This window comes from Coregonus clupeaformis, chromosome 7, assembly GCF_020615455.1.
Source record: "Coregonus clupeaformis isolate EN_2021a chromosome 7, ASM2061545v1, whole genome shotgun sequence".
Classification (NCBI taxonomy): domain Eukaryota; kingdom Metazoa; phylum Chordata; class Actinopteri; order Salmoniformes; family Salmonidae; genus Coregonus; species Coregonus clupeaformis.
This window is the reverse complement of record NC_059198.1, coordinates 15,149,953-15,177,761: the sequence shown is the minus strand read 5'-3', so window position 1 is coordinate 15,177,761 and position 27,809 is coordinate 15,149,953. Positions and strand designations below refer to the sequence as shown.

The window sequence follows — 27,809 nt, the reverse complement described above, 5'->3', positions numbered from 1 at the left end:
TTTCAATAAGCATGATACTTATGTGTGTCCTAAACCATATAAATATTAGTTGGCTGACTTTTGAACCATACAGTGCTTTCAGAAAGTATTCACACCGCTTGACTTTTCCCACATTTTGTTGTGTTACAGCCTGAATTTAAAATGGATTAAATGTAGATTTTTTTGTCACTGGCCTACACACAATACCCATAATGTCAAAGTGGAATTATGTTTTTGGAAATCTTTACAAATTAATTAAAAATGAAAAGTTGAAATGTCTTGAGTCAATAAGTATTCAACCCTTTTGTTATGGCAAGCCTAAAAACAAGTCACATAATAAATTACATGGACCCTGTGTGCAATAATAATGTTTAACATGATTTTTGAATGACTACCTCATTTCTGTACCCCACACATACACTTATCTGTAAGGTCCCTCAGTCGCGCAGTGAATTTCGAACACAGATTCTACCACAAAGACCAGGGAGGTTTTCCAATGCCTCGCAAAGAAGGGCACCTATTGGTAGATGGCCAAAAATAATAAAAGAAGACATTGAATATCCCTTTGAGCATGAAGTTATTATTTACACCTTGGATGGTGTATCAATACACCCAGTCACTACAAAGATACAGGCGTAGTGACTTTAAAACAGTTACAGAGTGCAATGGCTGTGATAGGAGAAAACTGAGGATGGATCAACAACATTGTAGTTACTCCACAATACTAACCTTATTGACAGAGTGAAAAGAAGGAAGCATGTACAGCAATGATCAAGTATAGCAATGATCAACGACCAATTTGACAGAGCTTAAAGAATTTTGAAAAGAATAATGGGAAAATATTCTACAATCCATGTGTGCAAAGCTCTTAGAGACTTACCCAGAAACACTCACAGCTGTAATCGCTGCCAAAGGTGATTCTAACATGTATTGACTCAGGGGTGTGAATACTTATGTAAATGAGATATTTCTGTATTTAATTTTCAATACATTTGCAAAAATGTATAAAAACATGTTTTCACTTTGTCATTATGGGGTATTGTGTGTAGATGGGTGAGAAAAATATATATTTCATCCATTTTGAATTCAGGCTGTAAAACAACAAAATGTGGAATAAGTAAAGGGGTATGAATACTTTCTGAAGGCACTGACAACTTCTATGGAATCTGGCATCTATATACCACTTCTGATGAGCTTTTACAAAACAGAAGTTTGAATATCAATCTAAGGTCTGTAATATCTCACACTATGAAAGAAGAGTTAATGTACTTATTTCCTCTTTATGTTTTTCTCCCCATTTGTCTGTGTAGGCCTCCTTCGCTGGCCGGCAGTCCGGCGTTCTCCGACATCTCCCTCATCCGGATCTCGCCCCACCGGAACCCCTCCGTGGGGGCTGAATCACCCTTTAACCCTCCGCACCCTTACATCAACCCCTACATGGACTACATCCGGTCACTCCACTCCAGCCCCTCCCTCTCTATGATCTCTGCAGCCAGGGGCCTCAGCCCTGCAGACGGTAAGTACCCACACTCACAACACACTGGTTGCTTCCTAAATTGCACCCTATTCCCTATAGTGCACCATTTCTGACCAGTGCCCATAGCGCTGTGGGCAAAAGTAGTACACAATATATGGCTCTGGTTAAAAGTAGTGCACTTTATAGGGAATAGGGTGCCAGGCCCTGCAAAAATAGTGCACTATATAGGGAATAGGGTGCCATTTGGGAGGCAGAAACTCTTCCTCTCATGAGCCCCCATACAGACATGCATTATGCTAAGGCATACAGAGTCCCACAATATCAGTTGATTCAGATAAACATACTACATACTTTTCTGTAATCTATCTTTCACTTGACTATAAATCCCAGCACTAGCTACAGTGAGGGAAAAAGTATTTGATCCCCTGCTGATTTTGTACATTTGCCCACTGACAAAGACATGATCAGTCTATAATTTTAATGGTAGGTTTATTTGAACAGTGAGAGACAGAATAAATAAAAAAAATCCAGAAAAACGCATGTCAAAAATGTTATAAATTGATTTGCATTTTAATGAGGGAAATAAGTATTTGACCCCTCTGCAAAACATGACTTAGTACTTGGTGGCAAAACCCTTGTTGGCAATCACAGAGGTCAGACATTTCTTGTAGTTGGCCACCAGGTTTGCACACATCTCAGAAGGGATTTTGTCCCACTCCTCTTTGCAGATCTTCTCCAAGTCATTAAGGTTTCGAGTCTGACGTTTGGCAACTCGAACCTTCAGCTCCCTCCACAGATTTTCTATGGGATTAAGGTCTGGAGACTGGCTAGGCCACTCCAGGACCTTAATGTGCTTCTTCTTGAGCCACTCCTTTGTTGCCTTGGCCGTGTGTTTTGGGTCATTGTCATGCTGGAATACCCATCAACGACCCATTTTCAATGCCCTGGCTGAGGGAAGGAGGTTCTCACCCAAGATTTGACGGTACATGGCCCCGTCCCTCGTCCCTTTGATGCGGTGAAGTTGTCCTGTCCCCTTAGCAGAAAAACACTCCCAAAGCATAATGTTTCCACCTCCATGTTTGACGGTGGGGATGGTGTTCTTGGGGTCATAGGCAGCATTCCTCCTCCTCCAAACACGGCGAGTTGAGTTGATGCCAAAGAGCTCGATTTTGGTCTCATCTGACCACAACAGTTTCACCCAGTTCTCCTCTGAATCATTCAGATGTTCATTGGCAAACTTCAGACGGGCCTGTATATGTGCTTTCTTGAGCAGGGGGACCTTGCGGGCACTGCAGGATTTCAGTCCTTCACGGCGTAGTGTGTTGCCAATTGTTTTCTTGGTGACTATGGTCCCAGCTGCCTTGAGATCATTGACAAGATCCTCCCATGTAGTTCTGGGCTGATTCCTCACCGTTCTAATGATCATTGCAACTCCACGAGGTGAGATCTTGCACGGAGCCCCAGGCCGAGGGAGATTGACAGTTCTTTTGTGTTTCTTCCATTTTGCGAATAATCGCACCAACTGTTGTCACCTTCTCACCAAGCTGCTTGGCGATGGTCTTGTAGCCCATTCCAGCCTTGTGTAGGTCTACAATCTTGTCCCTGACATCCTTGGAGAGCTCTTTGGTCTTGGCCATGGTGGAGAGTTTGGTATCTGATTGATTGATTGCTTCTGTGGACAGGTGTCTTTTATACAGGTAACAAGCTGAGATTAGGAGCACTCCCTTTAAGAGTGTGCTCCTAATCTCAGCTCGTTACCTGTATAAAAGACACCTGGGAGCCAGAAATGTTTCTGATTGAGAGGGGGTCAAATACTTATTTCCCTCATTAAAATGCAAATCAATTTATAACATTTTTTACATGCGTTTTTCTGGATGTTTTTGTTGTTATTCTGTCTCTCACTGTTCAAATAAACCTACCATTAAAATGATAGACTGATCATTTCGTTGTCAGTGGGCAAACGTACAAAATCAGCAGGGGATCAAATACTTTTTTCCCTCACTGTAGCTGTACTTAAAACAATGCAATGTTGTACAGTACCACACAGACCTGGCCCCCAGAGTCCCTAAGGGCCCTAAGGTTTGCAGAAAAAATGTCTACTGTGTTGGTGATCAATAGGTTCAGCTATTAAGAGTGTACAGTGAGGATCAGTTTAAGTTTGAGCCTTATAATGAGGTGCTTCATGTCAAACAAAGGTCATGACAGAGGTGACCTCATTCATTTATTTGAACTGTGTGCATGTGTCTGTCTGGCATGTGCGCATGTGACTTTATTTTAGTGTGTGTGCAGCGTGTGACTGCATGCGTGAGTGTGTGTGCGTAGGGGGAGGTTTGAGGGAGGTTATTCTCTTTGATCTGTGGATCAGTGGACCTCTGGAGGTTGCATCATGTACAGTACAGACAGAAGTAGAGGGTGGCTCAGGTTCAAGGCCAGGGTCGGGGGGGCAGAGGAGTGGAGGACCAGGGAGGGTAGGGTTAACAGGGGTGCAAATGGGTGCGTCCCAAATGGCACTAGGGCTCTGGTCAAAAGTAGTGCACTACATAGGGAATATGGTGCCATTTCGGATGCAGACATGGTGTCCTGCAGGGAGCATTTTGGTTCCAGTGATAGATACAGACTGGGAAATCAATTACAGTCTGTAGTGCGTCTGCTTTTAAACAGCCTCAGCAGTGCTGCTCCGCTCCAGCCTCCTGGCCTGGACCTTTAATTGAAGCCTGGAGCTCAATTACTGAACATGGCCAGCCTCCCCTTCCTCTCCCAGGGGGTGTTGGTAATCACAGCTGGATTGAGCTGTGGCTGGCTGTGTTCCATTCTGCTCAAGGAAAAGTTGAGGTGATTGTATTTGAGGTAGTTGAACAGAATGATACGACCACATTGTTATGACATTGATACTATACATAAACAAAACAATTTTGTGGTGTTCAGCTCATGTGGCTTGGTAACTGTCACGGGTGCAGTCAGCTATGACTATTTTGTTGCTGTAGCCCTTATAGTGTGTGCCCCAAATTCCCTAATCCCTGTATACCTTTTGTGCTACTTTGACCAATAAGGCTCTGGTCAAATGTAGTGCACTGCATATGGAATAGGCTGCCATTTGAGACATGACAGAGTCTCCAACTAAGTCCCTCAGTTCACCTCTGAACTAGAGGTTATATTAGAGCCGTGCTGGTCTCCTACCTTGTCCTCAAGTGCCTTTGTGAAGAGTTGGATAGAATGGGGGCACTTCCTCTATGCAGGAACTGAGAGCCTCTTCTCATCCCAGTCTCCCACTCTCAATCACTCCTCCTCTCAACATGCATTGCGCTCTGTGCTTTAACACAAAGTGTGCACTTTTTTTGTTCTAGTTTCTCTTTACAAAGGAAATTCTCTACTAGCGTTGCTTTACATCAAAATGCTTTTTGTGCTACATCAACTTATAGCTCATACTGTAAAAGTGTGAAATTAGGCAAATCATTACTATTTTAATCAATCAAACAGTTAATTAACCTATCAGCCTTTATGTTGTTAGTATATTGTCGTGCTTATAGGTTTTTTCCTTTTTCAGTCTGCACAGATTTCTTTTTACTGGAAGTACATTTGAATAATGATTAATTAATTAGCAGAATTGGTGGAAGATTTGAAGTGGGTGGGATTTAGTACCACCTATCTCTTGCTCTCTTTTTTCCTCTACCTCCCTTGCGCTCTCGCTCTCTCTGGCTGCTCTACCTCTCTCTGCCTCCCACCATCACTCTCTCTCACCCTCTCACTCCTCTTCTTCTCACACTGGTGGTGATAGTGACTGTACTTGCACCTCTCATCCCATTGTTGCTCTTAAGGAGGGCCCTGTGACACCACCAACCACTAACTCCTGAGGCACACTGAGCTGCTTCTCCTCCACGTCAAATGCCACACAAGTCCCCAATCCCCCCCACCCCACTTGCCCCCAGGATGGCACTAGCCATGCCAGGAAATTCTGCAAAGCCCTTTCTGCGCACGAATAGAGAATGAGGCACATTACAGTTGAACGCAGAAGCAAAGCTAAAGCGGAAAAACGAAGACAATTAAGAAACTCCCCCCTCCACTTAAGACATAATACCCAAACCGAATTAATTTGGGAATTTCTTCTTCCATCCAGTGAACCAATCAGAGATGCATATTGCCAGGCATACAGGCCAGCCTTCTGAGGAGATCTTTTCATCCCGCGTTTAATTTTTTTATTTATTTCTTCTCTTCTTTCTTTAAAATGGGAAGAAAAATAGAGGAATTAGCTGTAACACTTTGTGGGCTAAACTGATTTCATATTTGCATCCAAAACCACAGTGTCAGTCTTTTATTCTCTCTCTTCTCTCCCCCTCTTTCTAGCCTTTTCTTGGTTGGGATATTTACATATGGAAGCACGATGCCAGATGTTTATTTTTAGGATACGGTTCAAGGACTAGCTCTCTATAACTAAGGGAAGAGGTTGGAAAGTGAGGCAGACTCAGAGGGGGAGAGAGAGAGAGCGGGGGAGTGGAGGAGAGAGAGAGAGGGAGGGAGATGGAGAGGGGGCAGATTCAGAACGTGTTGCTGTTCTTTATGCATGCAGATCTGGGCAGATTTGGGCCTTTTGTTTCTCATGGAGTTTTAAGGAACAGAGTGAAAGAGCAGGTTGAGTATCTGCACCCTGCAGCCCTGCTATGCTCCATAACACAGAGCAGACACATTTACATTTTACATTTTACTAATTTAGCAGACGCTCTTATCCAGAGCGACTTACAGTTAGTGAGTGTATACATTTTCATACTGGCCCCCCGTGGAACACACACACACACACACACACACACACACACACACACACACACACACACACACACACACACACACACACACACACACACACACACACACACACACACACACACACACACACACACACACACACCTAGACTTACCCATTGGCAAAACAACATCGAATGAGATATGATATGCATACCTGCATGAATGAACAATTCTGTTTAAAACCAAGACATACAGTACTGTAAACTCTGAGTAAGCAGCTTGAAATCCCATCTGGGACCTAGTACACTACCTCAAAGCATGTCTGCGTTCCAAATGGCACCCCATTCCCTATATAGTGCACTTTGGAATGCAGATCATGCTCCTCATACATCAGTTCTGTTCCACTCTATACATGATGGTGTTGCTAATGTGCTCATTACATTACAATACATTACAGATGTGCTGAGTGTTCATCTACTGTAAGTATCATGTATTTGCAGGTGTTTTGTGGTAGGTGTTGCAGGCCTCTCTTACGGTGTCATTATCTCACCTAACATGCATGTCTCTCCCCTCCCCTCTCCCTCGCTCGTCTCTCTCTCTCTCTCTCTCTCTCTCTCTCTCTCTCTCTCTCTCTCTCTCTCTCTCTCTCTTCCCCCCCCCCCTCCCCCCTCTCTCTCTCTCTCCCCTCTCTCTCTCTCTCTCTCTCTCTCTCTCTCTCTCTCTCTCTCTCTCTCTCTCTCTCTCTCTCTCTCTCTCTCTCTCTCTCTCTCTCTCTCTCTCTCTCTCTCTCTCTCTCTATCGCTCTCTATCGCTCTCTCCCTCCCTCTTTCTCTTCCTATCCTATTTGCCTTCCCTTCACCTCCTCCCTCCTCCCCCTCTTCCTTAGTCCCTCACACAGGCCTGACCACTGCAGAGTACTACCACCAGATGGCTCTTCTGGCGGGCCACCGTAGCCCCTACACAGACCTCCTCCCCTCCGTGGCGTCCACGGCCGGAGCCACCAGCAGCGCCCTGCACATGGAGTATCTACAGGCCATGGAGAGTAAGTCTGCACTGCACTGAGCTCAACATACTGACCCAAACTTTCAAATTCAATGGCTGTGTGTGTGTGTGTGTGTGTGTGTGTCTGAATATTACAGATAGGTGTAATATTCTCCCTGCACTATCTACGTCAATCTGTTTTGGAGCAAAATGGAGCAAAATAACAATCCTACCAAACGAGGAAGGAGTAGCAAGCGATTCTAAACTGACATAATTTAAATGAGCCATTGTCTTAATGTGCCGGGCTCAGGACTGCCTGTGCAGAGGACTTATGCTAATGAGTTATTTTAAAGTGTAAATAGGAAATTAAAGGCACACTGAATCTTAGGGAAGGTCAGACAGCCTCACCCCTCTCCCTTTGATGAGAAGGTATTTAGTCAGCCAGCCGTCGCTTTCATGGAAATCCGGGGTGAAGTCACCCCCCTATTCCTCCGAACAAACTAATTAAAACTAGCCAAACTTGCACGGCTATCAGAAAATTAATTGCTATTAACTGGGAATTGGAATGTCTCACCATTCATCATCACAGGGAGAAATCCTTTCTTCTGTGTCAACGTTTAAGATTAATAGAGTGAAACAAAACAATTAGGGCCACAGTTTCAAATGGGAGATGATGCCGCGGCTATGCTAGCTCTTCACTACTTCACAATCGCCTGTGATCATTGCCGGTAATAACTCGTTGCGTTTCAACAATGTGTGTTCCACACACACGGCAGGAAAATTAACACTTTAAAGCTCTTCCTTTGTGAGATATAGATTTTAGAGGAGAAAAAAAGGCATAAAGAGTGTGGCGTTATCATATCAAGAGGTTTTGGCTAATAATGGGGCCTAGTTGCGTCGAAGCTAGCATAGTTTCAGTCAGTCTACATCAATGTAATTAACTTAGGTGAGAGCCTGGTTAATGAAACAATGGTGCTGTCTTGGCTGTTTGGGGCTTTAATGGGCCATTGTCACATGTTTTTACGCTCTAATTAGCTAGTGCTATTAGCTAGCGCTAATAGTTAGCGCTATGCTAACATCTGTATTTTGGCTGTATAATTAGCTATTTGGCAATTTTTTCATTAGAATAGTTTGTCATGTTTTTTACCTGAGGAAATTGTAAGCTTACTGATCAAAAGATCACATCCTTCCAACCGTCGATTGAACCCTAAGAACGACAGTGTTTTATTTAATTAAATTCAGTTGAGGTAGTGGTTGGACAGTATAGCAGTGTTAGTTTTCATATTGCTGCTAGTTTAGGGTTATGATTTATCATGTAGGATATGTCCAGCGTATTGTTTGGAGGAGGAGAGGAGATGGGGAGAGGAGAGGTGTTGTGAGAGGGCCAGATGCCTCTCAGGTGGCCCTATTTTGGGGGTTTTGGGCTCCAAGCTCATGGTTTATTTTTTACTGCCGTCAGTCAGTCTAGCCTGTCTGGTCCCTCCCTGTCCCGTTCGTGTGAATTAATGACGCTGTGCCTAACCAGCCGACCCATCCATAAATCACAGGGAAATTAGAGGGACACTCCGGCTACCCCGCTACGGGCCGCGACGCTCCCCTCTCCCTCTCTTCTACCTCTCCCTCTCCTCTCCTCCTGGTTGGGCCATTTATCATGTGGCTGCAGCATTAATAAACTCAACTCCCAGGAGGCCCTGCTGTGATGGGACTGCCCCCCTCCTCTACCCCCTCTGCAGTTCATTCACCCCCCTCCTAACTCACCACAGGTGGAAGCAGTCCCTCACCCGTGGACCAGGGGCGTAGTTTTTAGGAGGTTCGTTACAGAGAGATGCAGGGGATGTGGTTTGTGAGAGCGTGTCACAGGTCGACCAGGGGGTAGGAGTTTGACTGAGAAGTGTGGTTATCGCAGGTTTACGAGAGGCAGTGTTTGTGTGAATATAGCTGGATTTCCGAGGAACAAATTCCTCAAGTGACAAACATATTTCCTGAGATGTATTGTGTGTCAGAGATTGCATGTATGTACAGTGGGGAGAACAAGTATTTGATACACTGCCGATTTTGCAGGTTTTCCTACTTACAAAGCATGTAGAGGTCTGTAATTTTAAAAAATCCAGAAAATCACATTGTATGATTTTTAAGTAATTAATTTGCATTTTATTGCATGACATAAGTATTTGATCACCTACCAACCAGTAAGAATTCCGGCTCTCACAGACCTGTTAGTTTTTCTTTAAGAAGCCCTCCTGTTCTCCACTCATTACCTTTATTAACTGCACCTGTTTGAACTCGTTACCTGTATAAAAGACAGCTGTCCACACACTCAATCAAACAGACTCCAACCTCTCCACAATGGCCAAGACCAGAGAGCTGTGTAAGGACATCAGGGATAAAATTGTAGACCTGCACAAGGCTGGGATGGGCTACAGGACAATAGGCAAGCAGCTTGGTGAGAAGGCAACAACTGTTGGCGCAATTATTAGAAAATGGAAGAAGTTCAAGATGACGGTCAATCACCCTTGGTCTGGGGCTCCATGCAAGATCTCACCTCGTGGGGCATCAATGATCATGAGGAAGGTGAGGGATCAGCCCAGAACTACACGGCAGGACCTGGTCAATGACCTGAAGAGAGCTGGGACCACAGTCTCAAAGAAAACCATTAGTAACACACTACGCCGTCATGGATTAAAATCCTGCAGTGCACGCAAGGTCCCCCTGCTCAAGCCAGCGCATGTCCAGGCCCGTCTGAAGTTTGCCAATGACCATCTGGATGATCCAGAGGAGGAATGGGAGAAGGTCATGTGGTCTGATGAGACAAAAATAGAGCTTTTTGGTCTAAACTCCACTCGCCGTGTTTGGAGGAAGAAGAAGGATGAGTACAACCCCAAGTACACCATCCCAACCGTGAAGCATGGAAGTGGAAACATCATTCTTTGGGGATGCTTTTCTGCAAAGGGGACAGGACGACTGCACCGTATTGAGGGGAGGATGGATGGGGCCATGTATCGCGAGATCTTGGCCAACAACCTCCTTCCCTCAGTAAGAGCATTGAAGATGGGTCGTGGCTGGGTCTTCCAGCATGACAACGACCCGAAACACACAGCCAGGGCAACTAAGGAGTGGCTCCGTAAGAAGCATCTCAAGGTCCTGGAGTGGCCTAGCCAGTCTCCAGACCTGAACCCAATAGAAAATCTTTGGAGGGAGCTGAAAGTCCGTATTGCCCAGCGACAGCCCCGAAACCTGAAGGATCTGGAGAAGGTCTGTATGGAGGAGTGGGCCAAAATCCCTGCTGCAGTGTGTGCAAACCTGGTCAAGACCTACAGGAAACTGTATGATCTCTGTAATTGCAAACAAAGGTTTCTGTACCAAATATTAAGTCCTGCTTTTCTGATGTATCAAATACTTATGTCATGCAAATTAATTACTTAAAAATCATACAATGTGATTTTCTGGATTTTCCGTCTCTCACAGTTGATGTGTACCTATGATAAAAATTACAGACCTCTACATGCTTTGTAAGTAGGAAAACCTGCAAAATCGGCAGTGTATCAAATACTTGTTCTCCCCACTGTATGTGCGGGAGGCATTTGTGTGTTTGTATGTGTGAGTGTGTGTGTGTGTGTCCCCAACCCCCTTCTCTGAGACGTCAAAGAGACAGAGGCAGGTTTCTATAGAGGCCAGAGCAGAGACAATGTAGAGAGGTTCCTCTCTCCTCTCTTCCTGGAGCTCCATGCTCTAAATACAGGCCTACGTATGCCAGGAACTTCACCACACACACACACAGGCACACACACACACAGGCAGACACACACACATATATACAACTGATTTCCATGTGAATGGAGGCCTCCGTAATCGCTGGATGTGTCAGGCGAGAGCGAGCGTTTGAATTTGAGGGAGGGAAGGATGGAAGGAGCGAGACAGGGAAGAAGGGAGTGAGTACAGGGTAAGCTGGTTTTGTTTGCCCACGACAAAATAGAAAAGAAAAACAGCTGAAATGTTTTCCCTACCGAGTCTGAGTCACAAAGTCATTGTGTCAGTTCACGCACAAAGCGCAACATCCCCTCAGTGTATTTTCTCTGTTTTTTCTCCTCCCTCCGCTTCTTTACTTCTCCCTCTGTTTTTCCCTGTCTTGTTTGTGACATCTCAGAGTGAAAATACAACAAAAGTAATTTCTTAATCTGTACATGCGGCTCATTGTGTGTGGAGAGAGAAAGAGAGAAAGCAATAGAGAGAGGCAGTGTTGTTGGCGGCTTGGTACCTTTTCAAAGCCACTCATAGTATTTCCATTCAACATTGACTGCATTTGAATACTTGATTGCCATAACCCAGTCAGTAAAGAGCTTTGACATAAAAGGCATCCCTGTGTTGTCTTGTATGAAGTTCATCCATTGCACACTTTCATTCAAAATAGTTTTTTGTGAGATAACCTTTTGTTTGTTGATTGGATTGAATTAGGTAAGTCTTAATCAGTGAAGCTCACTCTATGGCCCCTCTATGTTTGCCTGTGGTTAAAGCAAAAGTAGGCTACAATGCTATAAAAGCACTCATAAAGATAAGACAAACCAATAAGACAAGCCAACAAATAAACATACAAAACCAGTATATGATTAAACACAATAGATTAATTAATCTCTCTCTTTCACCTACTAAGTTTCTATCCAAAGAGGTTCTGTGGACTGCAACTTCTTTGGGTCTAATGTCTCTACTCTATTGCCGTCCTCTCCTGCAGGCTCTCGGTTCCCCAGCCCCAGGCTGACGGCGAGGCCCAGTCGGAAGCGGGCCCTGCCCATTTCTCCCCTGTCGGAGCACAGCTTCGACCTGCAGACCATGATCCGCAGCTCGCCAAACTCCCTGGTCACCATCCTCAACAACTCCCGCTCCAGCTCCTCCACCAATGGCTCTTACGGACACCTCTCTGCCGGGGCCATCAGGTACGGGATAAGGCTTGCAAAATTCCAGTAACTTTCCCCAAATTCCCAGTTTTTCCAGAAATTCTGGTTGGATGATTCCCAGATATCCTGCCTATTCCTTCCTGATTTCAGCGATTTCTGGAAAACTTGGGAATTCTGGGAAAGTCAGGTACAGGACGATAAAAAGGACCAACATCCTTCGGTCTCTCTGGAGGGCTGTGGGTAAGGGGAAGGAGTGGATGGAGGGCCTGGGGCAGAGCCTATGTTTGTGTGGGATGTTGTTCTAGTGGAGGTGGGGGGATGCATTAGGATGTGGTGGACTAGTGAGGTTTCCCAAGGAAAGGCAAACCACATGGGAGGAGGGCTGGCTAGAGCCAATGGAGTTGGCTATACAGCACAAACAGATTTGGCACCAGGCTACTGTGTGTGTGTGCGCGCGTGCTTGTGTGTGTCTCCTCTGCGCCCCATCTCCTGGTGGGCCTTGTCCACCTATTTACCCAGCCTACCCGGCGGCATGTGTCAGTCATCCACACACCCTCCCAAACACCACTCCCCTGATACACACTATCACCGAAATGACAGAGAAAGAAAAAGAGAGAAAAAGAGAGAGGGAGATCCATAGTCCTACCCGGAGCCATTGATCAGCGATCTGAAAGGAGAACCTGATCAATCACAAGCCACTGTGGCCCATGTGACAGGGCCAATGATAGGGCCCCCAGACTGATGAGTGATATGACAAGCGGATGGGCCCCCAAATGCGTCTCGGCCCATTGATTTCCACTCAGTGCCTGTAATAAGCTCAGCAGACATATGGGTCCGGGCTGAGAGGCTGAGAACAGGCGTCAGGGAGGCAGGATGAATGGAGGCCCACCACGCGTGACTGCTATTGAACCATAGAGACTTGTGTTTACCTGGTGCTACCTGTGTTTATAGAGAGAGCTTATACAGGAGAGTGGGCGGTTTGGATTCTGTTCTAATCTATGGTGTATGTAAACACCCTAGCCTTAATGTAGATCTATGGGGAAGGAAGGTTACCAATGATCTAGGTCTTTTCACAGTAGGGGAAAGCTAGCATGCAGACTGTGCAATGTGAAGTGACTGTAGTTATAGACTAGGCCTGCTTTATATTGTTGAGTTTGTACACAGTGGAGAGATGTAGTATAACTAAAGTTGCACATTTCTAAGGTTCCCTACATTTTTCACAGATTTACTGCTTATCCTTCTGATTCCGGGAATCCGCAAACAGGGATTTCCAGAAAACCTTGGAATTTTGAGAAAGTTAAAAACATTTGCAGCTCTAAGTATAACCTTGATTTTTTTGATTTTTTTAGCCTTGATTTTACCAGGCAGGTCAATTAAGAACAAATTCTTATTTACAATGACGGCCTGGCAAGGGACCACAACAGTAATTCACGGTGCTAACAAGCTGAACATTCATTGCCAGGGATCTGCCTTGGGTCCTGTGGCTCCAGTGTTACAACAGCATCACAACTCCTGTCAAATTGTCCTCAGGGATGAGGAGCTAGCCCAACATTTTTTCTCTTTTTCCCTCATTTTGCCTCGGTGCCATTGCAATTGCCATTTCAAATACATCAGAATGTAGTTTGATAGAGGTACAGTAATTGATCATTTGATAAATACTGATAATGGGAAAAGGTTGTTGAAAAAAAATCCAGCACCTGCACAAAGCCTTGTTGTATGTTGTTGTATGTTTCTCGTCAACCAAATACTAATCATGATATTGTTTCCCTCCAGTCCGGCTTTGAGTTTCTCCTACCCTCCCACCCCCGTGGCACTTCAGATGCACCAGCAGCTGCTTGGTCGGCAACCAGGGATGGTGGGTTCTGCATTCGGCCACAGTCCGCCACTCATCCACCCCTCCCCGGCCTTCGCCACCCAGCGTCCTGTCCCGGGCATCCCTCCCCTTGGCCTGACCCCCAGCGAGCGCTCCGTCATCTCCAATGACTCCTCACAGGTGAGACACTTCTCCCTCCACCGCAGCAGAAGCCTCTGCTATTCATCATCACAGGTAATAGATAGCGCTGCCATGTTCTAGCCGCGCGCCAGCAGCGTCCGGGGTAGCCTATACAGGTACAAGGCTCAGACAGGAAGAAGTAGAAGCAGGCCCCTCCGCGCTCTGGCCTCATGGGAGTTGCGGTCCCTTGGATGTGTTGTTTTGGACTGGGAACGTCGTTCCGGAACGTTCTGTTTCACGTGAGAAACAACAAGGGGCTTGTTAGCATAGGATCCCACCACTGACACCATTAATCACACAGGAGGAATACAAGGGTTAAAACTGGAATATTGACATGGATGGATGGATCCCACGGTGTTCCCTTTTATCTCTCTCCATTCCTAATGTATGTGGGGGCTTCCATTTAAAGCAAATATTCAATTATTCCTCTTTATTTATTCCTTCCAATTTTGGGGGGATTTGTTAAACATGACATCTGGTACGTTCCTCACCCTCTGCTGTTCCTAGTTGTGTTAGAGAACTATGTAAATAATATTCACAAAACGTTCCACCATTCTGTCCAATGCTGGGGAAACAACCAGAATCATATACTACCTTGCATTTCATATACTACCAATTAAATTTGTTCTATTAGACTAGTTACACAGATACGAGCCAAGGAATCTTTCCAGGCCAGTTCAGCTTTCCTTGTTAATGTTTTATTTCTGGCTCGCCTGCCTTGTAACAGGGCCAGGACCAGTCAAGCCAGAGTCAGGTCATCCAAAGGTGAAGCCGGATAGACAACCCCTGTATAAAATCATTGGCTTAATAAATTGCCTCGAATTTAATAGACAACAAGCTGTATTATGCTTCCTTTTAGTAGGATAAACTAGATCCCTTGAACAGTATTAAACAGGATGTCATCATACAATTGAACGTAAATGTTAATTTATGCTCATCATTTATGGTCATTCTATCATATAGTATGTTGAAGTGAAGTTATTGTGGTTGTTCCCACAGACCAAACCCACTAGTGAGTCAGCGGTGAGCAGCACTGGGGACCCCATGCACCACAAACGCTCCAAGATCAAACCGGACGAGGAGCTACTCAGCCCAGGGGCCGTATGTTGCCAGGTGAATGTAACTTCTCCACCATTTATCATGTAGTCCAATGACCAGACATTCTTATCCAGTATTAGAAAAAGGGGTATGTTTATGGTATTATATGCTAGAAGACGAGATGAGGATAATGAACTGATTTGATGGTTTACCGCATCGGCAGCCATAGAATAGCATGTGGTGTTTGTACTGTTAAATTCTGTTCACACAGCGCATAAACAGGTGTGCACACATACACACACTCAGTCATTCACTCAGATGGAGAGCTTTGGGGCCAATTATGTGACGTACTGTAAAACAATTTATTTATTTGCCTGTTTCATTCGGCTGCTTGTTCAGGCTGCCGCCTCAGAAGCGATAAGCCACATTGATCTTGGAGGCACCAGAAGGAAATTGTTTTCCTTTTAATCAGATGCTTAAGTGAATGGAAAAAATAAAAGAGAAATTAGACTGCATGTTTTCTAAAGGGCTCTCTGTGTGCTTTTGTCTGGAATGATGCCTCTAAAAGTGACTCTGTGCGCATACAATGGAAGCAAGCCTGTAGACTCAGAGAACCACATTCTGTGAATGAAACTCTTTTCTCTGATCTCTCTCTCACACACTCTCTGTTTCTCTCCATCTCTCTCTACCTCCCTCTACTTGTCTTTTTTTCTGCTGTCATGCTTTTCCCTTTAAAGCCTAGCGCCATGGCTGGTAGGTACTAGCAGTAGACCGAGGTGGTTTTTACGAACCATAACTTTGCCAGAGAGAAACCTTGTACACCCTAGGCTCCCGTGTTACAGTCTCCGGTACTCTCCAGGCTGCCCAGTCATGTAATGTTAACGGTGACAGTGAAATATGTCTAGACTAATGGGGCAAGCTAGAGCAGGAAGAGGGGGTTAGATTCCTGGAATACTCAGCTCAGACCTGTCGTAGATCAACTCCCAACACAGAGCAGAGCTTTCAGCGCTACATTTCTGCTCCCAGACTCACGTTTTACTCCCTGTGTGCTGAACAAGGCCAGATTCACACGATAACACCGGTGGAAATGTGTAACCGAATTAGCCTGGTTGGTTAGGGGAGGGTAGAGTAGGGGGAGAGAACGTTTTGGTTGTGATATGACTGTGGACTTGACTCAAGAGTGTTGTAAGGATGTCTGTGAATATCATGTATAACCACAGTCTTTTACTTAAACATATATATTTTTTCATCCCCATAAGTTCTGAGATTACATGGTCTTACTTACTGTATACAATATTTCAACTTTGGTTGTTCTCTGCGCTCTTACTCTTCTCAAGTGTCTCAACGGTTAATCTCTTGGATAACCAGGTACATTTAGTAAAAAAACACCTGACAAAATAGAGGTGGAAGGTTAAATAATGGATCTATTGCCTGTCAGTAAAGTGTTTTTTGATTTTGATTTATTAGGATCCCCATTAGCCGACGCCAATGGCGACAGCCAGTCTTACTGGGGTCCGACACATAACGAAAAAGACATTACAGACAAAAGGCTTGACAATTTACATATATTTAAAAACATGAACATGTAGTGTGTGTATGTGTGTGTATGTGTGTGTGTATGTGTGTGTGCATCTATCAGTTACACATACATGTCAGTACATACCCACAACAAGTAGGTCACATGGGGGAGCGGTGTTGTGCCATGAGGTGTTGCTTTATTTGTTTTTTGAAACCAGGTTTGCTGTTCACTTGCACTATAAAAAATGGAAAGGAGTTCCATGCACTTATGGCTCTGTATAATACTGTTTCCTTGAATTTTTTCTGGACCTGGGGACTGTGAAAGGAATCCTGGTGGCATGTCTGGTGGGGTAAATGTGTGTGTCAGTGCTGTGTGTAAGTTGACTATGCAAACAATTTGGAATTTCCAACACATACATTTTTCCACAAAAAAAATGTCAGTCTTTCCTCAACTCTCAGCCAAGATAGACTGGCATGCATAGTATTAATATTAGCCCTCTGATTACAATGAAGAGCAAGACGTGCCGCTCTGTTCTGGGCCAGCTGCAGATTAACTAGGTCTTTCTTTGCAGCACTTGACCATATGACTGGACAATAATCAAGATAAGATACAACTAGAGCCTGCAGGACTTGCTTTGTGGAGTGTGGTGTCAAAAAAGCAGAGCTTTATTACGGACAGACTTCTCCCCATCTTTACAACCATTGAATCTATATTTTTTTACCATGACAGTTTACGATCTAAGGTAACACCAAGTAATTTAGTCTCCTCAACTTGTTCAACAGCCACACCATTCATTACCAGATTCAGCTGAGGTCTAGAATTTAGGGAATGATTTGAACCGAATACAATGCTCTTAGTTTTAGAGATGTTCAGGACCAATATATTACTGACCACCGATTCCAAAGCAGACTGCAACTCTTTTTCTTTCAGTGACTTCATCAGCTGTGGTTGCTGATGCATATATGGTTGAATCATCATCATACATGGACACACATGCTTTGTTTAATGCCAGTGGCAGGTCATTGGTAAAAATAGAAAAGAGTAGAGGGCCTAGAGAGCTGCCCTGCGGTACACCACACTTTAAATATTTGACATTAGAGAAGCTTCCATTAAAGAAATCCCTCTGAGTTCTATTAGATAGATAGCTCTGAATCCACAATATGGCAGAGGTTGAAAAACCACAACACATACGTTTTCTCAAGAACAGGTTATGGTCATTAATATCAAAGGCTGCACTGAACAGTGCAGCTCCCACAATCTTCTTATTATCAATTTCTTTCAACCAATCATCAGTCATTTGTGTCAGCGCAGTACATGTTGAATGCCCTTCTCTATAAGCATGCTGAAAGTCTGTTGTTAATTTGTTTACAGAGAAATAGCATTGTATTTGGTCAAACAATTTTCAAAGAGCTGGCAGCAAGCTGATAGGTCTGCTGTTAGAACCAGTAAAGGACACTTTACCACTCTTGGGTAGCAGAATGACTTTGGCTTCCCTCCAGGTCTGAGGACAAATACTTTCCTCTAGGCTCAGATTAAAGATATAACAGATAGGAGTGGCTATAGAGTCAGCTAAGTTGTCAATGCCAGGAGGTTTGTCATTATTGATTGATAACAATAATTGTTCCACCTCTCCCAAACTAACTGTACAAAATTCAAACTTACAATGCCTTTCTTTCATTATTTGTTTTTTATGCATGAGTAAGATGGCTCACTGTTCGTTGTTGTCATTTCCTGCCTAAGGTTTCCAACTTTGCCAATGAAGTAATCATACATTTAATTGACAACATCAAATGGTTTTTTGATGAATAAGCCATCTGATTCGATGAAAGATGGATTTGAATTAGTCTTTCTGCCCATCATTTCATTTAAAGTACTCCAAAGTTTTTTTTCCATAATTCTTTATATCATTGATCTTGGCTTCATAATAAAGTGTATTCTTCTTTTTGTTGAGTTTAGTCAATTCACTTCTCAATTTGCAGTACGTCAGCCAGTCAGATGTGCAGCCAGACTTATTAGCCACTCCTTTTGCCCCATCTCTTTCAACCATACAGTTTTTCATTTCCTCATCAATCCATGGAGCGTTAACAGTTTTAACAGTCACTTTCTTAACAGGTGCATGTTTATCAGTAATTGGAAGAAGCAATTTCATAAATTCCTCAAGTGCAGCGTCTGGATGCTCCTTATTAATCACAACAGACCAAACAAATATTTGTAACATCATCCACATAAGAGTCACAGCAAAATATTTTGTATGATCTCTTATATACTTTTTTAGGCCCAGCTTTTGGAACTTTCCTGGATATAGCCACTATATTGTGATCACTGCATCCAATGGGTACGGATACAGCTTTAGAACGAAGTTCTACAGTATTAGTAAAAATGTGATCAATACATGTGGATGATCTTGTTCCTGTGTTTGTAGACACCCTGGTAGGTTGATTAATAACCTGAACCAGATTACAGGCACTGGTTACAGTGAGAAGCTTCCTCTTAAGTGGATAGGTTGATGAAAACCAGTCAATATTCAGGTCCTCCAGAAAGTATACCTCTCTGTTTACATCACATACACTATCAAGCATTTCACACATATTATTTAGATACTGACTGTTAGCACTTGGTGGCCTATAGCAACACCTCAAAAGAAAAAGCTTTAGATGTGCAAGGTGAACCTGCAACCACAACACTTCAATAACACTTGACATAAGATCTTCTCTAAGCATTACAGGGATATGGCTCTGAATATATACAGCAACACCTCCACCATAAGCATTCTTGTCTCTTCTATAGATTTTATATCACTGTATTGCTACTGGTGTATCATCAAATTAATTATCTAAGTGAGTCTCAGAAATGGCTAATATATGTATGTTATCTGATGTTACCAAGTTATTGATTTCATTAACCTTATTTCTAAGACTACATATACAGTGAGGGGAAAAAAGTATTTGATCCCCAGCTGATTTTGTACGTTTGCCCACTGACAAAGACATGATCAGTCTATAATTTTAATGGTAGGTTTATTTGAACAGTGAGAGACAGAATAACAACAAAAAAATCCAGATAAACGCATGTCAAACATTTTATAAATTGATTTGCATTTTAATGAGGGAAATAAGTATTTGACCCCTCTGCAAAACATGACTTAGTACTTGGTGGCAAAACCCTTGTTGGCAATCACAGAGGTCAGACGTTTCTTGTAGTTGGTCACCAGGTTTGCACACATCTCAGGAGGGATTTTGTTCCACTCCTCTTTGCAGATCTTCTCCAAGTCATTAAGGTTTCGAGTCTGACGTTTGGCAACTCGAACCTTCAGCTCCCTCCACAGATTTTCTATGGGATTAAGGTCTGGAGACTGGCTAGGCCACTCCAGGACCTTAATGTGCTTCTTCTTGAGCCACTCGTTTGTTGCCTTGGCCGTGTGTTTTGGGTCATTGTCATGCTGGAATACCCATCCACGACCCATTTTCAATGCCCTGGCTGAGGGAAGGAGGTTCTCACCCAAGATTTGATGGTACATGGCCCCGTCCATCGTCCCTTTGATGCAGTGAAGTTGTCCTGTCCCCTTAGCAGAAAAACACCCCCAAACCATAATGTTTCCACCTCCATGTCTGACGGTGAGATGGTGTTCTTGGGGTCATAGGCAGCATTCCTCCTCCTCCAAACACGGCGAGTTGAGTTGATGCCAAATAGCTCGATTTTGGTCACATCTGACCACAACACTTTCACCCAGTTCTCCTCTGAATCATTCAGATGTTCATTGGCAAACTTCAGACGGCCCTGTATATGTGCTTTCTTGAGCAGGGGGACCTTGCGGGCGCTGCAGGATTTCAGTCCTTCACGGCGTAGTGTGTTACCAATTGTTTTCTTGGTGACTATGGTCCCAGCTGCCTTGAGATCATTGACAAGATCCTCCTGTGTAGTTCTGGGCTGATTCCTCACTGTTCTCATGATCATTGCAACTCCACGAGGTGAGATCTTGCATGGAGCCCCAGGCCGAGGGAGATCTTGTCCCTGACATCCTTGGAGAGCTCTTTGGTGTTGGCCATGGTGGAGAGTTTGAAATCTGATTGATTGATTGCTTCTGTGGACAGGTGTCTTTTATACAGGTAACAAGCTGAGATTAGGAGCACTCCCTTTAAGAGTGTGCTCCGAATCTCAGCTCGTTACCTGTATAAAAGACACCTGGGAGCCAGAAATCTTTCTGATTGAGAGGGGGTCAAACACTTATTTCCCTCATTAAAATGCAAATCAATTTATAACATTTTTGACATGCGTTTTTCTGGATTTTGTTGTTGTTATTCTGTCTCTCACTGTTCAAATAAACCTACCATTAAAATGATAGACTGATCATTTCTTTGTCAGTGGGAAAACGTACAAAATCAGCAGGGGATCAAATACTTGTTTCCCTCACTGTAATAATATGGGCTATTGTCAGCCCTTTACTGGGTAGCTAACCAGAGATAGATATAATATGGAAAAGAGCAAACAAAGCAAGAGAAAAGTATATACATTCAGCAGTAGATGAATCAGTTGGTGTGTGTAAGTGTGTGTGTGTGCTTTGGGGTTGAAGTTACGAACCAATAGGCTTGGCGCTCTCATCCCTTCCAGGCTTTTGTGAGGAAGGGTGGACAATGAGCCTGTCATAGCGGATGTAAGCAATGTCCCGACGTGCTCTGGCAGCTTTCATGGCTGGGATAAGTTCTTTCCTCTTCAGCTTCAGAATAGTCCTTGTTGAGGAAGATGTACATTCCTCTGAAGTTCTTGGCTCTTTCCAGAACAGCTACCTTGTCCTTGAACCTCAGGAACTTGACCACTATTGGTCTGGGCCTGTCACCTGGGCTAGTGGTGGGGTTTCCAGTCATGTGGGCGCGCTCCACCTCAATCTTCCCGTGGTCTCGTGTGGAAATTCTGCAATTCCATCCACAACAATGTTGTTCCGCCTTGATTGTCCCTCGAGATAATCAGATTTCTCCGTCATTGTGATCATGGATTCACATACAGAACTGATGTGCTCTCTCAATTACTTATAGATTACTTTCATCTTGCCGTTCCTCTGTTTAAACTCATCAAGCTGACCCTAGGAGAACGGCAAACTGTTCTTCAGGTCCTGGACCTCTCTGGTCAGGTCGTCCATTATTTTATTAGTTGACTCCACCAGTATTTGGACACAACACTTGAAGCTATTTTCTTGTTGTTGTAACAACTGCTTGTAGAACTATTTTTGTTTGTTTAAAAGATCCTTCACCTGTGATAGAGAGACACCACTGTCCTCAACTTTACTCCCGCCGGCTTTGGTCTTTGTCATGGTAGCAACGTAGGTTACGCTGTACTCCTCGCAGTTCCAGACATGGCAGGTCGCAGGGAAGATTGGAAACAACAACAGCAAACTTCAGGGATCTAGACAGCCACAAGCCCGGTACAATCCACGGTCCCAGCCACAATGGCTAAACGCGTCGCGGGCTGAGTTCTAAACTTCAAGAAAACCTAGCTAGCTGCCTATCAAGCTAGCTAGCTGCTACACCAAACAGCTTCTCAGACCCGGCCTTGGTCAGCAGGATTACTGGACAGATAGTAGCGGTCCCAGCAACTGATGCCAACCACGTCGTGGGATCCAAACTCAAAAGGTAGCTACTGCTTCTTCTTCATCTTCGATGAGGTTTAACGGTGGTTGGCATCTGATTTGTTGCATTACCGCCACCTACTAGACTGGAGTACAACTCCCTTATATTTTGCTTGAAAAATAAAATAAAGAAATACCCTACCATCTAACACTACACTCACATATTCAAAAATATAATTAATAATTAACACCACCCTACTGCACTATTTAAATATATTCATTCCTACCTCATGCCCTCAACCTAAAATGATGGGACATCACCACGTAACACTCCCTGTAACTCTTCTGATGTCAAGTCTTGCACACCCAAAGACCTCTCTGCAGCTGCCACCACAACCTCAATTTTCTTCGACTTGCAGTACAATTAATAACCATTGCTATAAACGCTAAAAATCCAATCTTACTGAAACATATATCACTTGTTGGCCTATCCCTCTGTACTGGTACATATCTACTACTCTCACCACTCCTCCCCTTGACCCATCTTCCTCTACTTTCTTCAATGCCTCAGCATATGACAACTTCTTCACTACTCTTACCCTGGAAACCTCAACCTGCCTCTCTCGCACGGGACATTTCTGATCCCCAGTCCCATGGGCACCCCTACAATTAGCACATACCACTACTTTCACCAATGCTACACATTCCTTTGTCTCATGCCCTTCTGCACACTTCTCACACCTTGGAACCTCCCTCCTACACACTGCTGCCAAATACCCATAAGTTTGACACCTGTAACATCGTAACGTATTTGGCACATAAGCTCGTACAGGATAACTTATATATCCTAACTTCACTTTGTCAGGCAAAGACTCAAATTCAAAACTCAAAAGAACAGACAATGACTCTTCTGTTTCCCCACTCTCGCCACCCTGTTTGCGTCGCACCAAACGACGAGCATCACAAACCCCGGGAATCAACTTTTACATCTACTGCTACCCCAGTAATCACTCCTTTCAATGGCGCCCTTTTCTTGAGGATGAAACAATTCACAATTCTTTCCCCCATTTGTTTAACTCTGAGCGCCTTCTCCCTCTGACCAACAGAAACACAAACAATTATCACTAGACCACTTCTGGTTACCCTCACCGATTCCACTATACCCAACGCTTTTTTTCACCCAAAAAACCACAAATGGATCAGCCGAAAGGCAAGGGTCCACTTTTTCCAAAAACTTCACTCCTACTGTCACAGACTCATCTTTATCCTGACCCTCTGTGCAAGCCTCGGGCCCTGAGTACTTCACCACACCTACCACATCCGATACTTCACCCTCATTCACTTCAATTTCTCCTCCTGTCTTCAGCTCACTTTGCTTACATTTTCTACCGTTCTTCTTTAACAAAGCTCACAATCTTCCTTCCTCTCTCTCTTAGACCTCCTCTGCCTCTCTTTTTCCTTCCATTCCTCCTCCGTCATCCAAGTATATGTCTCATGATGATAATACTGCACTTCTCCTGACATACATCTGTTTCTTGCTTTCTCAATGGATACCATTTATGAGGCTCAAAAGGTAGCTAGCTAGTAACTAAACTTTTTCAATATACTTTCAAAACTTTCCAAAACAACAAACAGAGCTCTCCCTCGTTCCGCGTTCAACAGGAAGTGACGCGAGTGGGGAAATCTGTCCTCGCTGTAACACTGTCAGTGTTTGGTCATTGTAACACTGTCAGTGTTGGGTCATTGTATCACTGTCAGTGTTGGTTCACCACTGTAAAACAGTCAGTTTTGGGTCCTTGCTGGAACTCTTTTATAACTGTGTTGTGTTTCTGTACTGTAGGACCATCCTGATGGGATGACTCTTGTGAAGGAGGAAGGGGACAAGGACGACAGCAAGCAGGAGCCAGAGGTGGTGTACGAGACCAACTGCCACTGGGAGAGCTGCCACCGGGAGTTTGACACCCAGGAGCAGCTAGTGCACGTGAGTACCTGGTCATTCAGTATTGTAGCCTTCATTTCCAGGAGGCAGAATCAATATGAGACTATGGCGTCTGGTTTTGCGATACAACCTCTATCAATTTAAACTTCAAAACTTTATGATCCATTTAGAACGCAAATAATAGTGCAATAAATAGGAAACAAGGTTTAGGAGTCCATTTTAGGAGCCCCCAACTCCTCCAAGTCAACTGGTCCTATAGTTCTCCTGGACTTCTGTCCCCAGCCCTAACACCCTCTCCACACTCTGGTCCAGCAGCCTCCCCTGTATGTCACCATGTTCAGTGTTCAGTACAGAGTGTTCTGCAGCCTACAGGCATTGAGTAATGCACTTGCCGGATTCCAGATTGGTTTCGGGGACGATGGTTAATGGCCTCAAAGGCTGCCGAGCACGTCTCTGTTGTGCTACGACACTAACTGATTTGGCCGGCACCGACTAGACTCCGAGTCCTGCACAACCAGGCCGTGAGCCTCCACTGTTCTGTACTGTATACAAGTCTGTACCGTATTGACTGTAATATACTCCCCCCGTCTGTCATACAGCTCCTCACACTTCCCTGGAGATGGATGACTCTCATCCTGTAGAGCCTGAGGGCCTATTCTTAACCCAAATATGAATGATATTACAGTAATACTGTATCACAAGCACTATGGACGCCACTTACACTGATGCTATTACTGCTGCTGATGCCGCTGGTGCTGGACTGGTCTCCCCTGTGACCGGCTGTGTGCTACTTACCACTAGGCCCACTGAGAAGGGAGATTTGACTTTACACTCAGTGTTTGATACATGAGAGCTGGAGCTGAGGGGCTGATGGTGAGAAGGAAGCCACCGTGGTGTCCCTTTCAACTGCATGTATCCTATCGTCAAGTACACACACACAAATGCACGCACACACAAACACACACACACACAGACACACACACCAACCACCCCCATCAGCACACATCTGAAATAAAGATCCCCAGCTCTCCACGGCTGTCTATCCCGGCGTCTGACATTGCAATCCGCGGCCGCGGCGGTAACCCCTATCTATAATTGATATCCTCAGCGCGGAATGGGCTGCCTCCCGCGTTTGAAGGGCTCTGCTCAAAGGTTGAGGATCTTGACAACTTCTTGCCCCTGTTTCCGTGGGGCAGGGGGATTTGGGCTGGGGGGAGGGGGGTGCATCATACTGGGTAAGAGCTTGTTCACTCTCCTTTTAGTTTCACCAGGTGACCGTCTGTCTGAGCCTAACAATGTCCACTCTCCACACACTAACTGTCCTAACCTCACATAGGTTTCACTGTTGTGCATCTGAGAAGAGATATTGTTCCATGTAAGGAAATAATCAACACATCCTCATTGTCTTTTCCCCTTGAAAGTTCACTCAGAATAGTTTTTTTCTCTCTGTCATTGTATTTTATTTCTCATTTTATATGCCCATGCAGATAGGGGTAGCCGGGACATGCTAATTAAACTATTTGCCTAGCGAATCCCCCCCTCGAATTCAGCGAGTGGGGGAGAAAACCCTCTTATCTCCAACCCTCCCCCTCCTCACCCCCACCCCCTTCAGTAATAGGATAAGTACAGTATTTGGACCACAGTGTCTCTCCTCTAACGCTGGGGAGGGGGGGTTTCCATACAGCCAAACAATGGGATATCCCCTCCCCCTTTATTTAAGCTTGTCTTCTAGAATGGTTATAGAGAAAAATAATAGAATATGCTTCCAGTCTGGCTTTGATTAGTAGTGTGAGGTAAAGTTAACAACAGTTTTCTGTTCTGATACATTTGGAATTGTTTGATTGTTTTCTATCGATTGTTCTTTGTCGATAGTCTGATATTAGTGACGTAAAAACTCTAAATTAAACTGCTATTTGAAACAAGTGAGGTAAATTATACACTTCAAAACTACTATTTGAAGTGTTAAAAAAGTGATGGTTACATAGATGAAGATGAATTAATCCCTTTGTTTTTGGCTTGGTTAATTTTAGAATTTAAATCCGCCATACACCACCCTCATTGCTTTCCACCTTGTTCAAAAGCGGCTCCTGTCGCGCTCCTGATGCATATTTTTACACTCTACAAACGCACTCGCACCAGGACACGCTGTGCCGTTCCTTTATCATCTGCGTTTAAGCGCTCTCGGTGCCGCCGATAAGATAAACATCGCATCTACGCAATTTAGCTCACTTATCTGGCCTACCCAGTCAGCAAAAGCGAGGCGGGTGTCAATTTCCAGTTGCTCTATTTATTTAATTTATTTCTCCCTCTCTCTCCATCACTTATTTTAACTCTGCCTCTCAACATCAACCTCCCTCCCTTCACCCTCTCAAGCTCCAGTACCTTTTTTAGCATCACTCTCTCGCTCCCTCTCTCATTTTCTCTCCTCTTCCTCTGTACGCTCCGAGGGAGCACTTTTAAAGATAAGCGGTTGGTGCTGGATTCTTTAATGTCTCTGTCTGAGATGTTTGGGGGGGTTTTGAACTGGGGTGGCTTTGGAGAGATGTTGCAGAGACTAACTGGGGAGGGATCAGAAAGGGTCTCAAATGGGGTGACCCTGAGACGGGGTGTGTGTGTGCGTGCACGCATCTGTGTGTACGTGCACACAATCCGCACATGCATGTTGAAAGTAGCGGTCAACTTCGACTCTCCCCCCCACCTTGATACAGTGCTATTCTGGGTCATCTCCCTAGGTGGCGCTGTAATGTTCTTGTTCTTAGATGGAGATGGCATGATGTTAGCATTAGCTCCCCTGTTAGCTCCCCCAGTATACAACCATGCTATAAGGCTGTGGTTGCAGCCTGCGTGCCTCCCTGGTGTTGAGGGGAGATAAAGTTGGGCTCAGTCAGAATGCGGCCCCCTCTCCGCCTGCTGGCGCAACCCTTTAATTGGTAAAATGCAGATTCTTTTTTGATCAGGAGAAGGATTAGGTACCTTATCTGTCTGGAGTATCTTACTCCAAGATGAAAAGGCTGTGCTGAATTACACATGCCAATTCTAACCCCCCTCCCTCTCTCCATCTCCTTCCCTCCTTCCCTCCCTCCTTCCCTCCATCTTCCTCCCTCCTTCCCTCCCTCCTTCCCTCCATCTCCCTCCCTCCTTCCCTCCCTCCTTCCCTCCATCTTCCTCCCTCCTGCCCTCCCTCCTTCTCTTCCTCCTTCCCTCCATCTTCCTCCCTCCTTCCCTCCCTCCTTCCCTCCATCTTCCTCCCTCCTTCCCTCCCTCCTTCCCTCCATCTTCCTCCCTCCTTCCCTCCCTCCTTCCCTCTCTCCTTCCCTCCCTCCATCTCCCTCCCTCCTTCCCTCCCTCCTTCCCTCCATCTCCCTTGCCTCTTTTCCCTATTTTTTCTTTCTTTACACAAAGTGCTTCAGCAATTGACATCACAAAAGAGCATATGATTTATTAGGCTCTGTTTGATAAAGCTAAACGGTGTTGCGGGTCCCACAGCTTAGTGAAATTGCCTTGTAAACAGGCCCTATTTTCATGCACGCTTGCATTCTAATGTATGTCCCAGAAAGAGCTTGATAAGGATACACTGTAGATGGATTTTGAAGTGGTGGGGGAAAATGGAGGAAAGTAGCTAAGTATTGATGGGATTCTGTGTATCTGGTGTGTTTATGTGCATGCATGTGTAGCTATAATACATGCACAGCAAATT

General features: G+C 44.6%; 1 protein-coding gene across 3 annotated transcripts in view; it reads left to right on the top strand.

Annotated features, from left to right (window-relative positions):
- Window positions 1–27,809, top strand: part of LOC121569923 (transcriptional activator GLI3-like) — a 146,164-nt gene that overhangs the window by 98,407 nt on the left and 19,948 nt on the right. Inside the window, exons 5-10 of one of the 3 annotated variants that reach the window (XM_041881266.2) lie at window positions 1,290–1,495; window positions 7,080–7,235; window positions 11,901–12,102; window positions 13,837–14,056; window positions 15,056–15,169; window positions 24,014–24,154. In XM_041881266.2, the coding sequence (XP_041737200.1) occupies window positions 1,290–1,495; window positions 7,080–7,235; window positions 11,901–12,102; window positions 13,837–14,056; window positions 15,056–15,169; window positions 24,014–24,154 (1,039 nt within the window). Of the gene's footprint in view, window positions 1–1,280; window positions 1,496–7,079; window positions 7,236–11,900; window positions 12,103–13,836; window positions 14,057–15,055; window positions 15,170–24,013; window positions 24,155–27,809 lie in introns of all 3 variants that reach the window. The other 2 variants (XM_041881267.2, XM_041881265.2) reach the window with 2 other exon arrangements.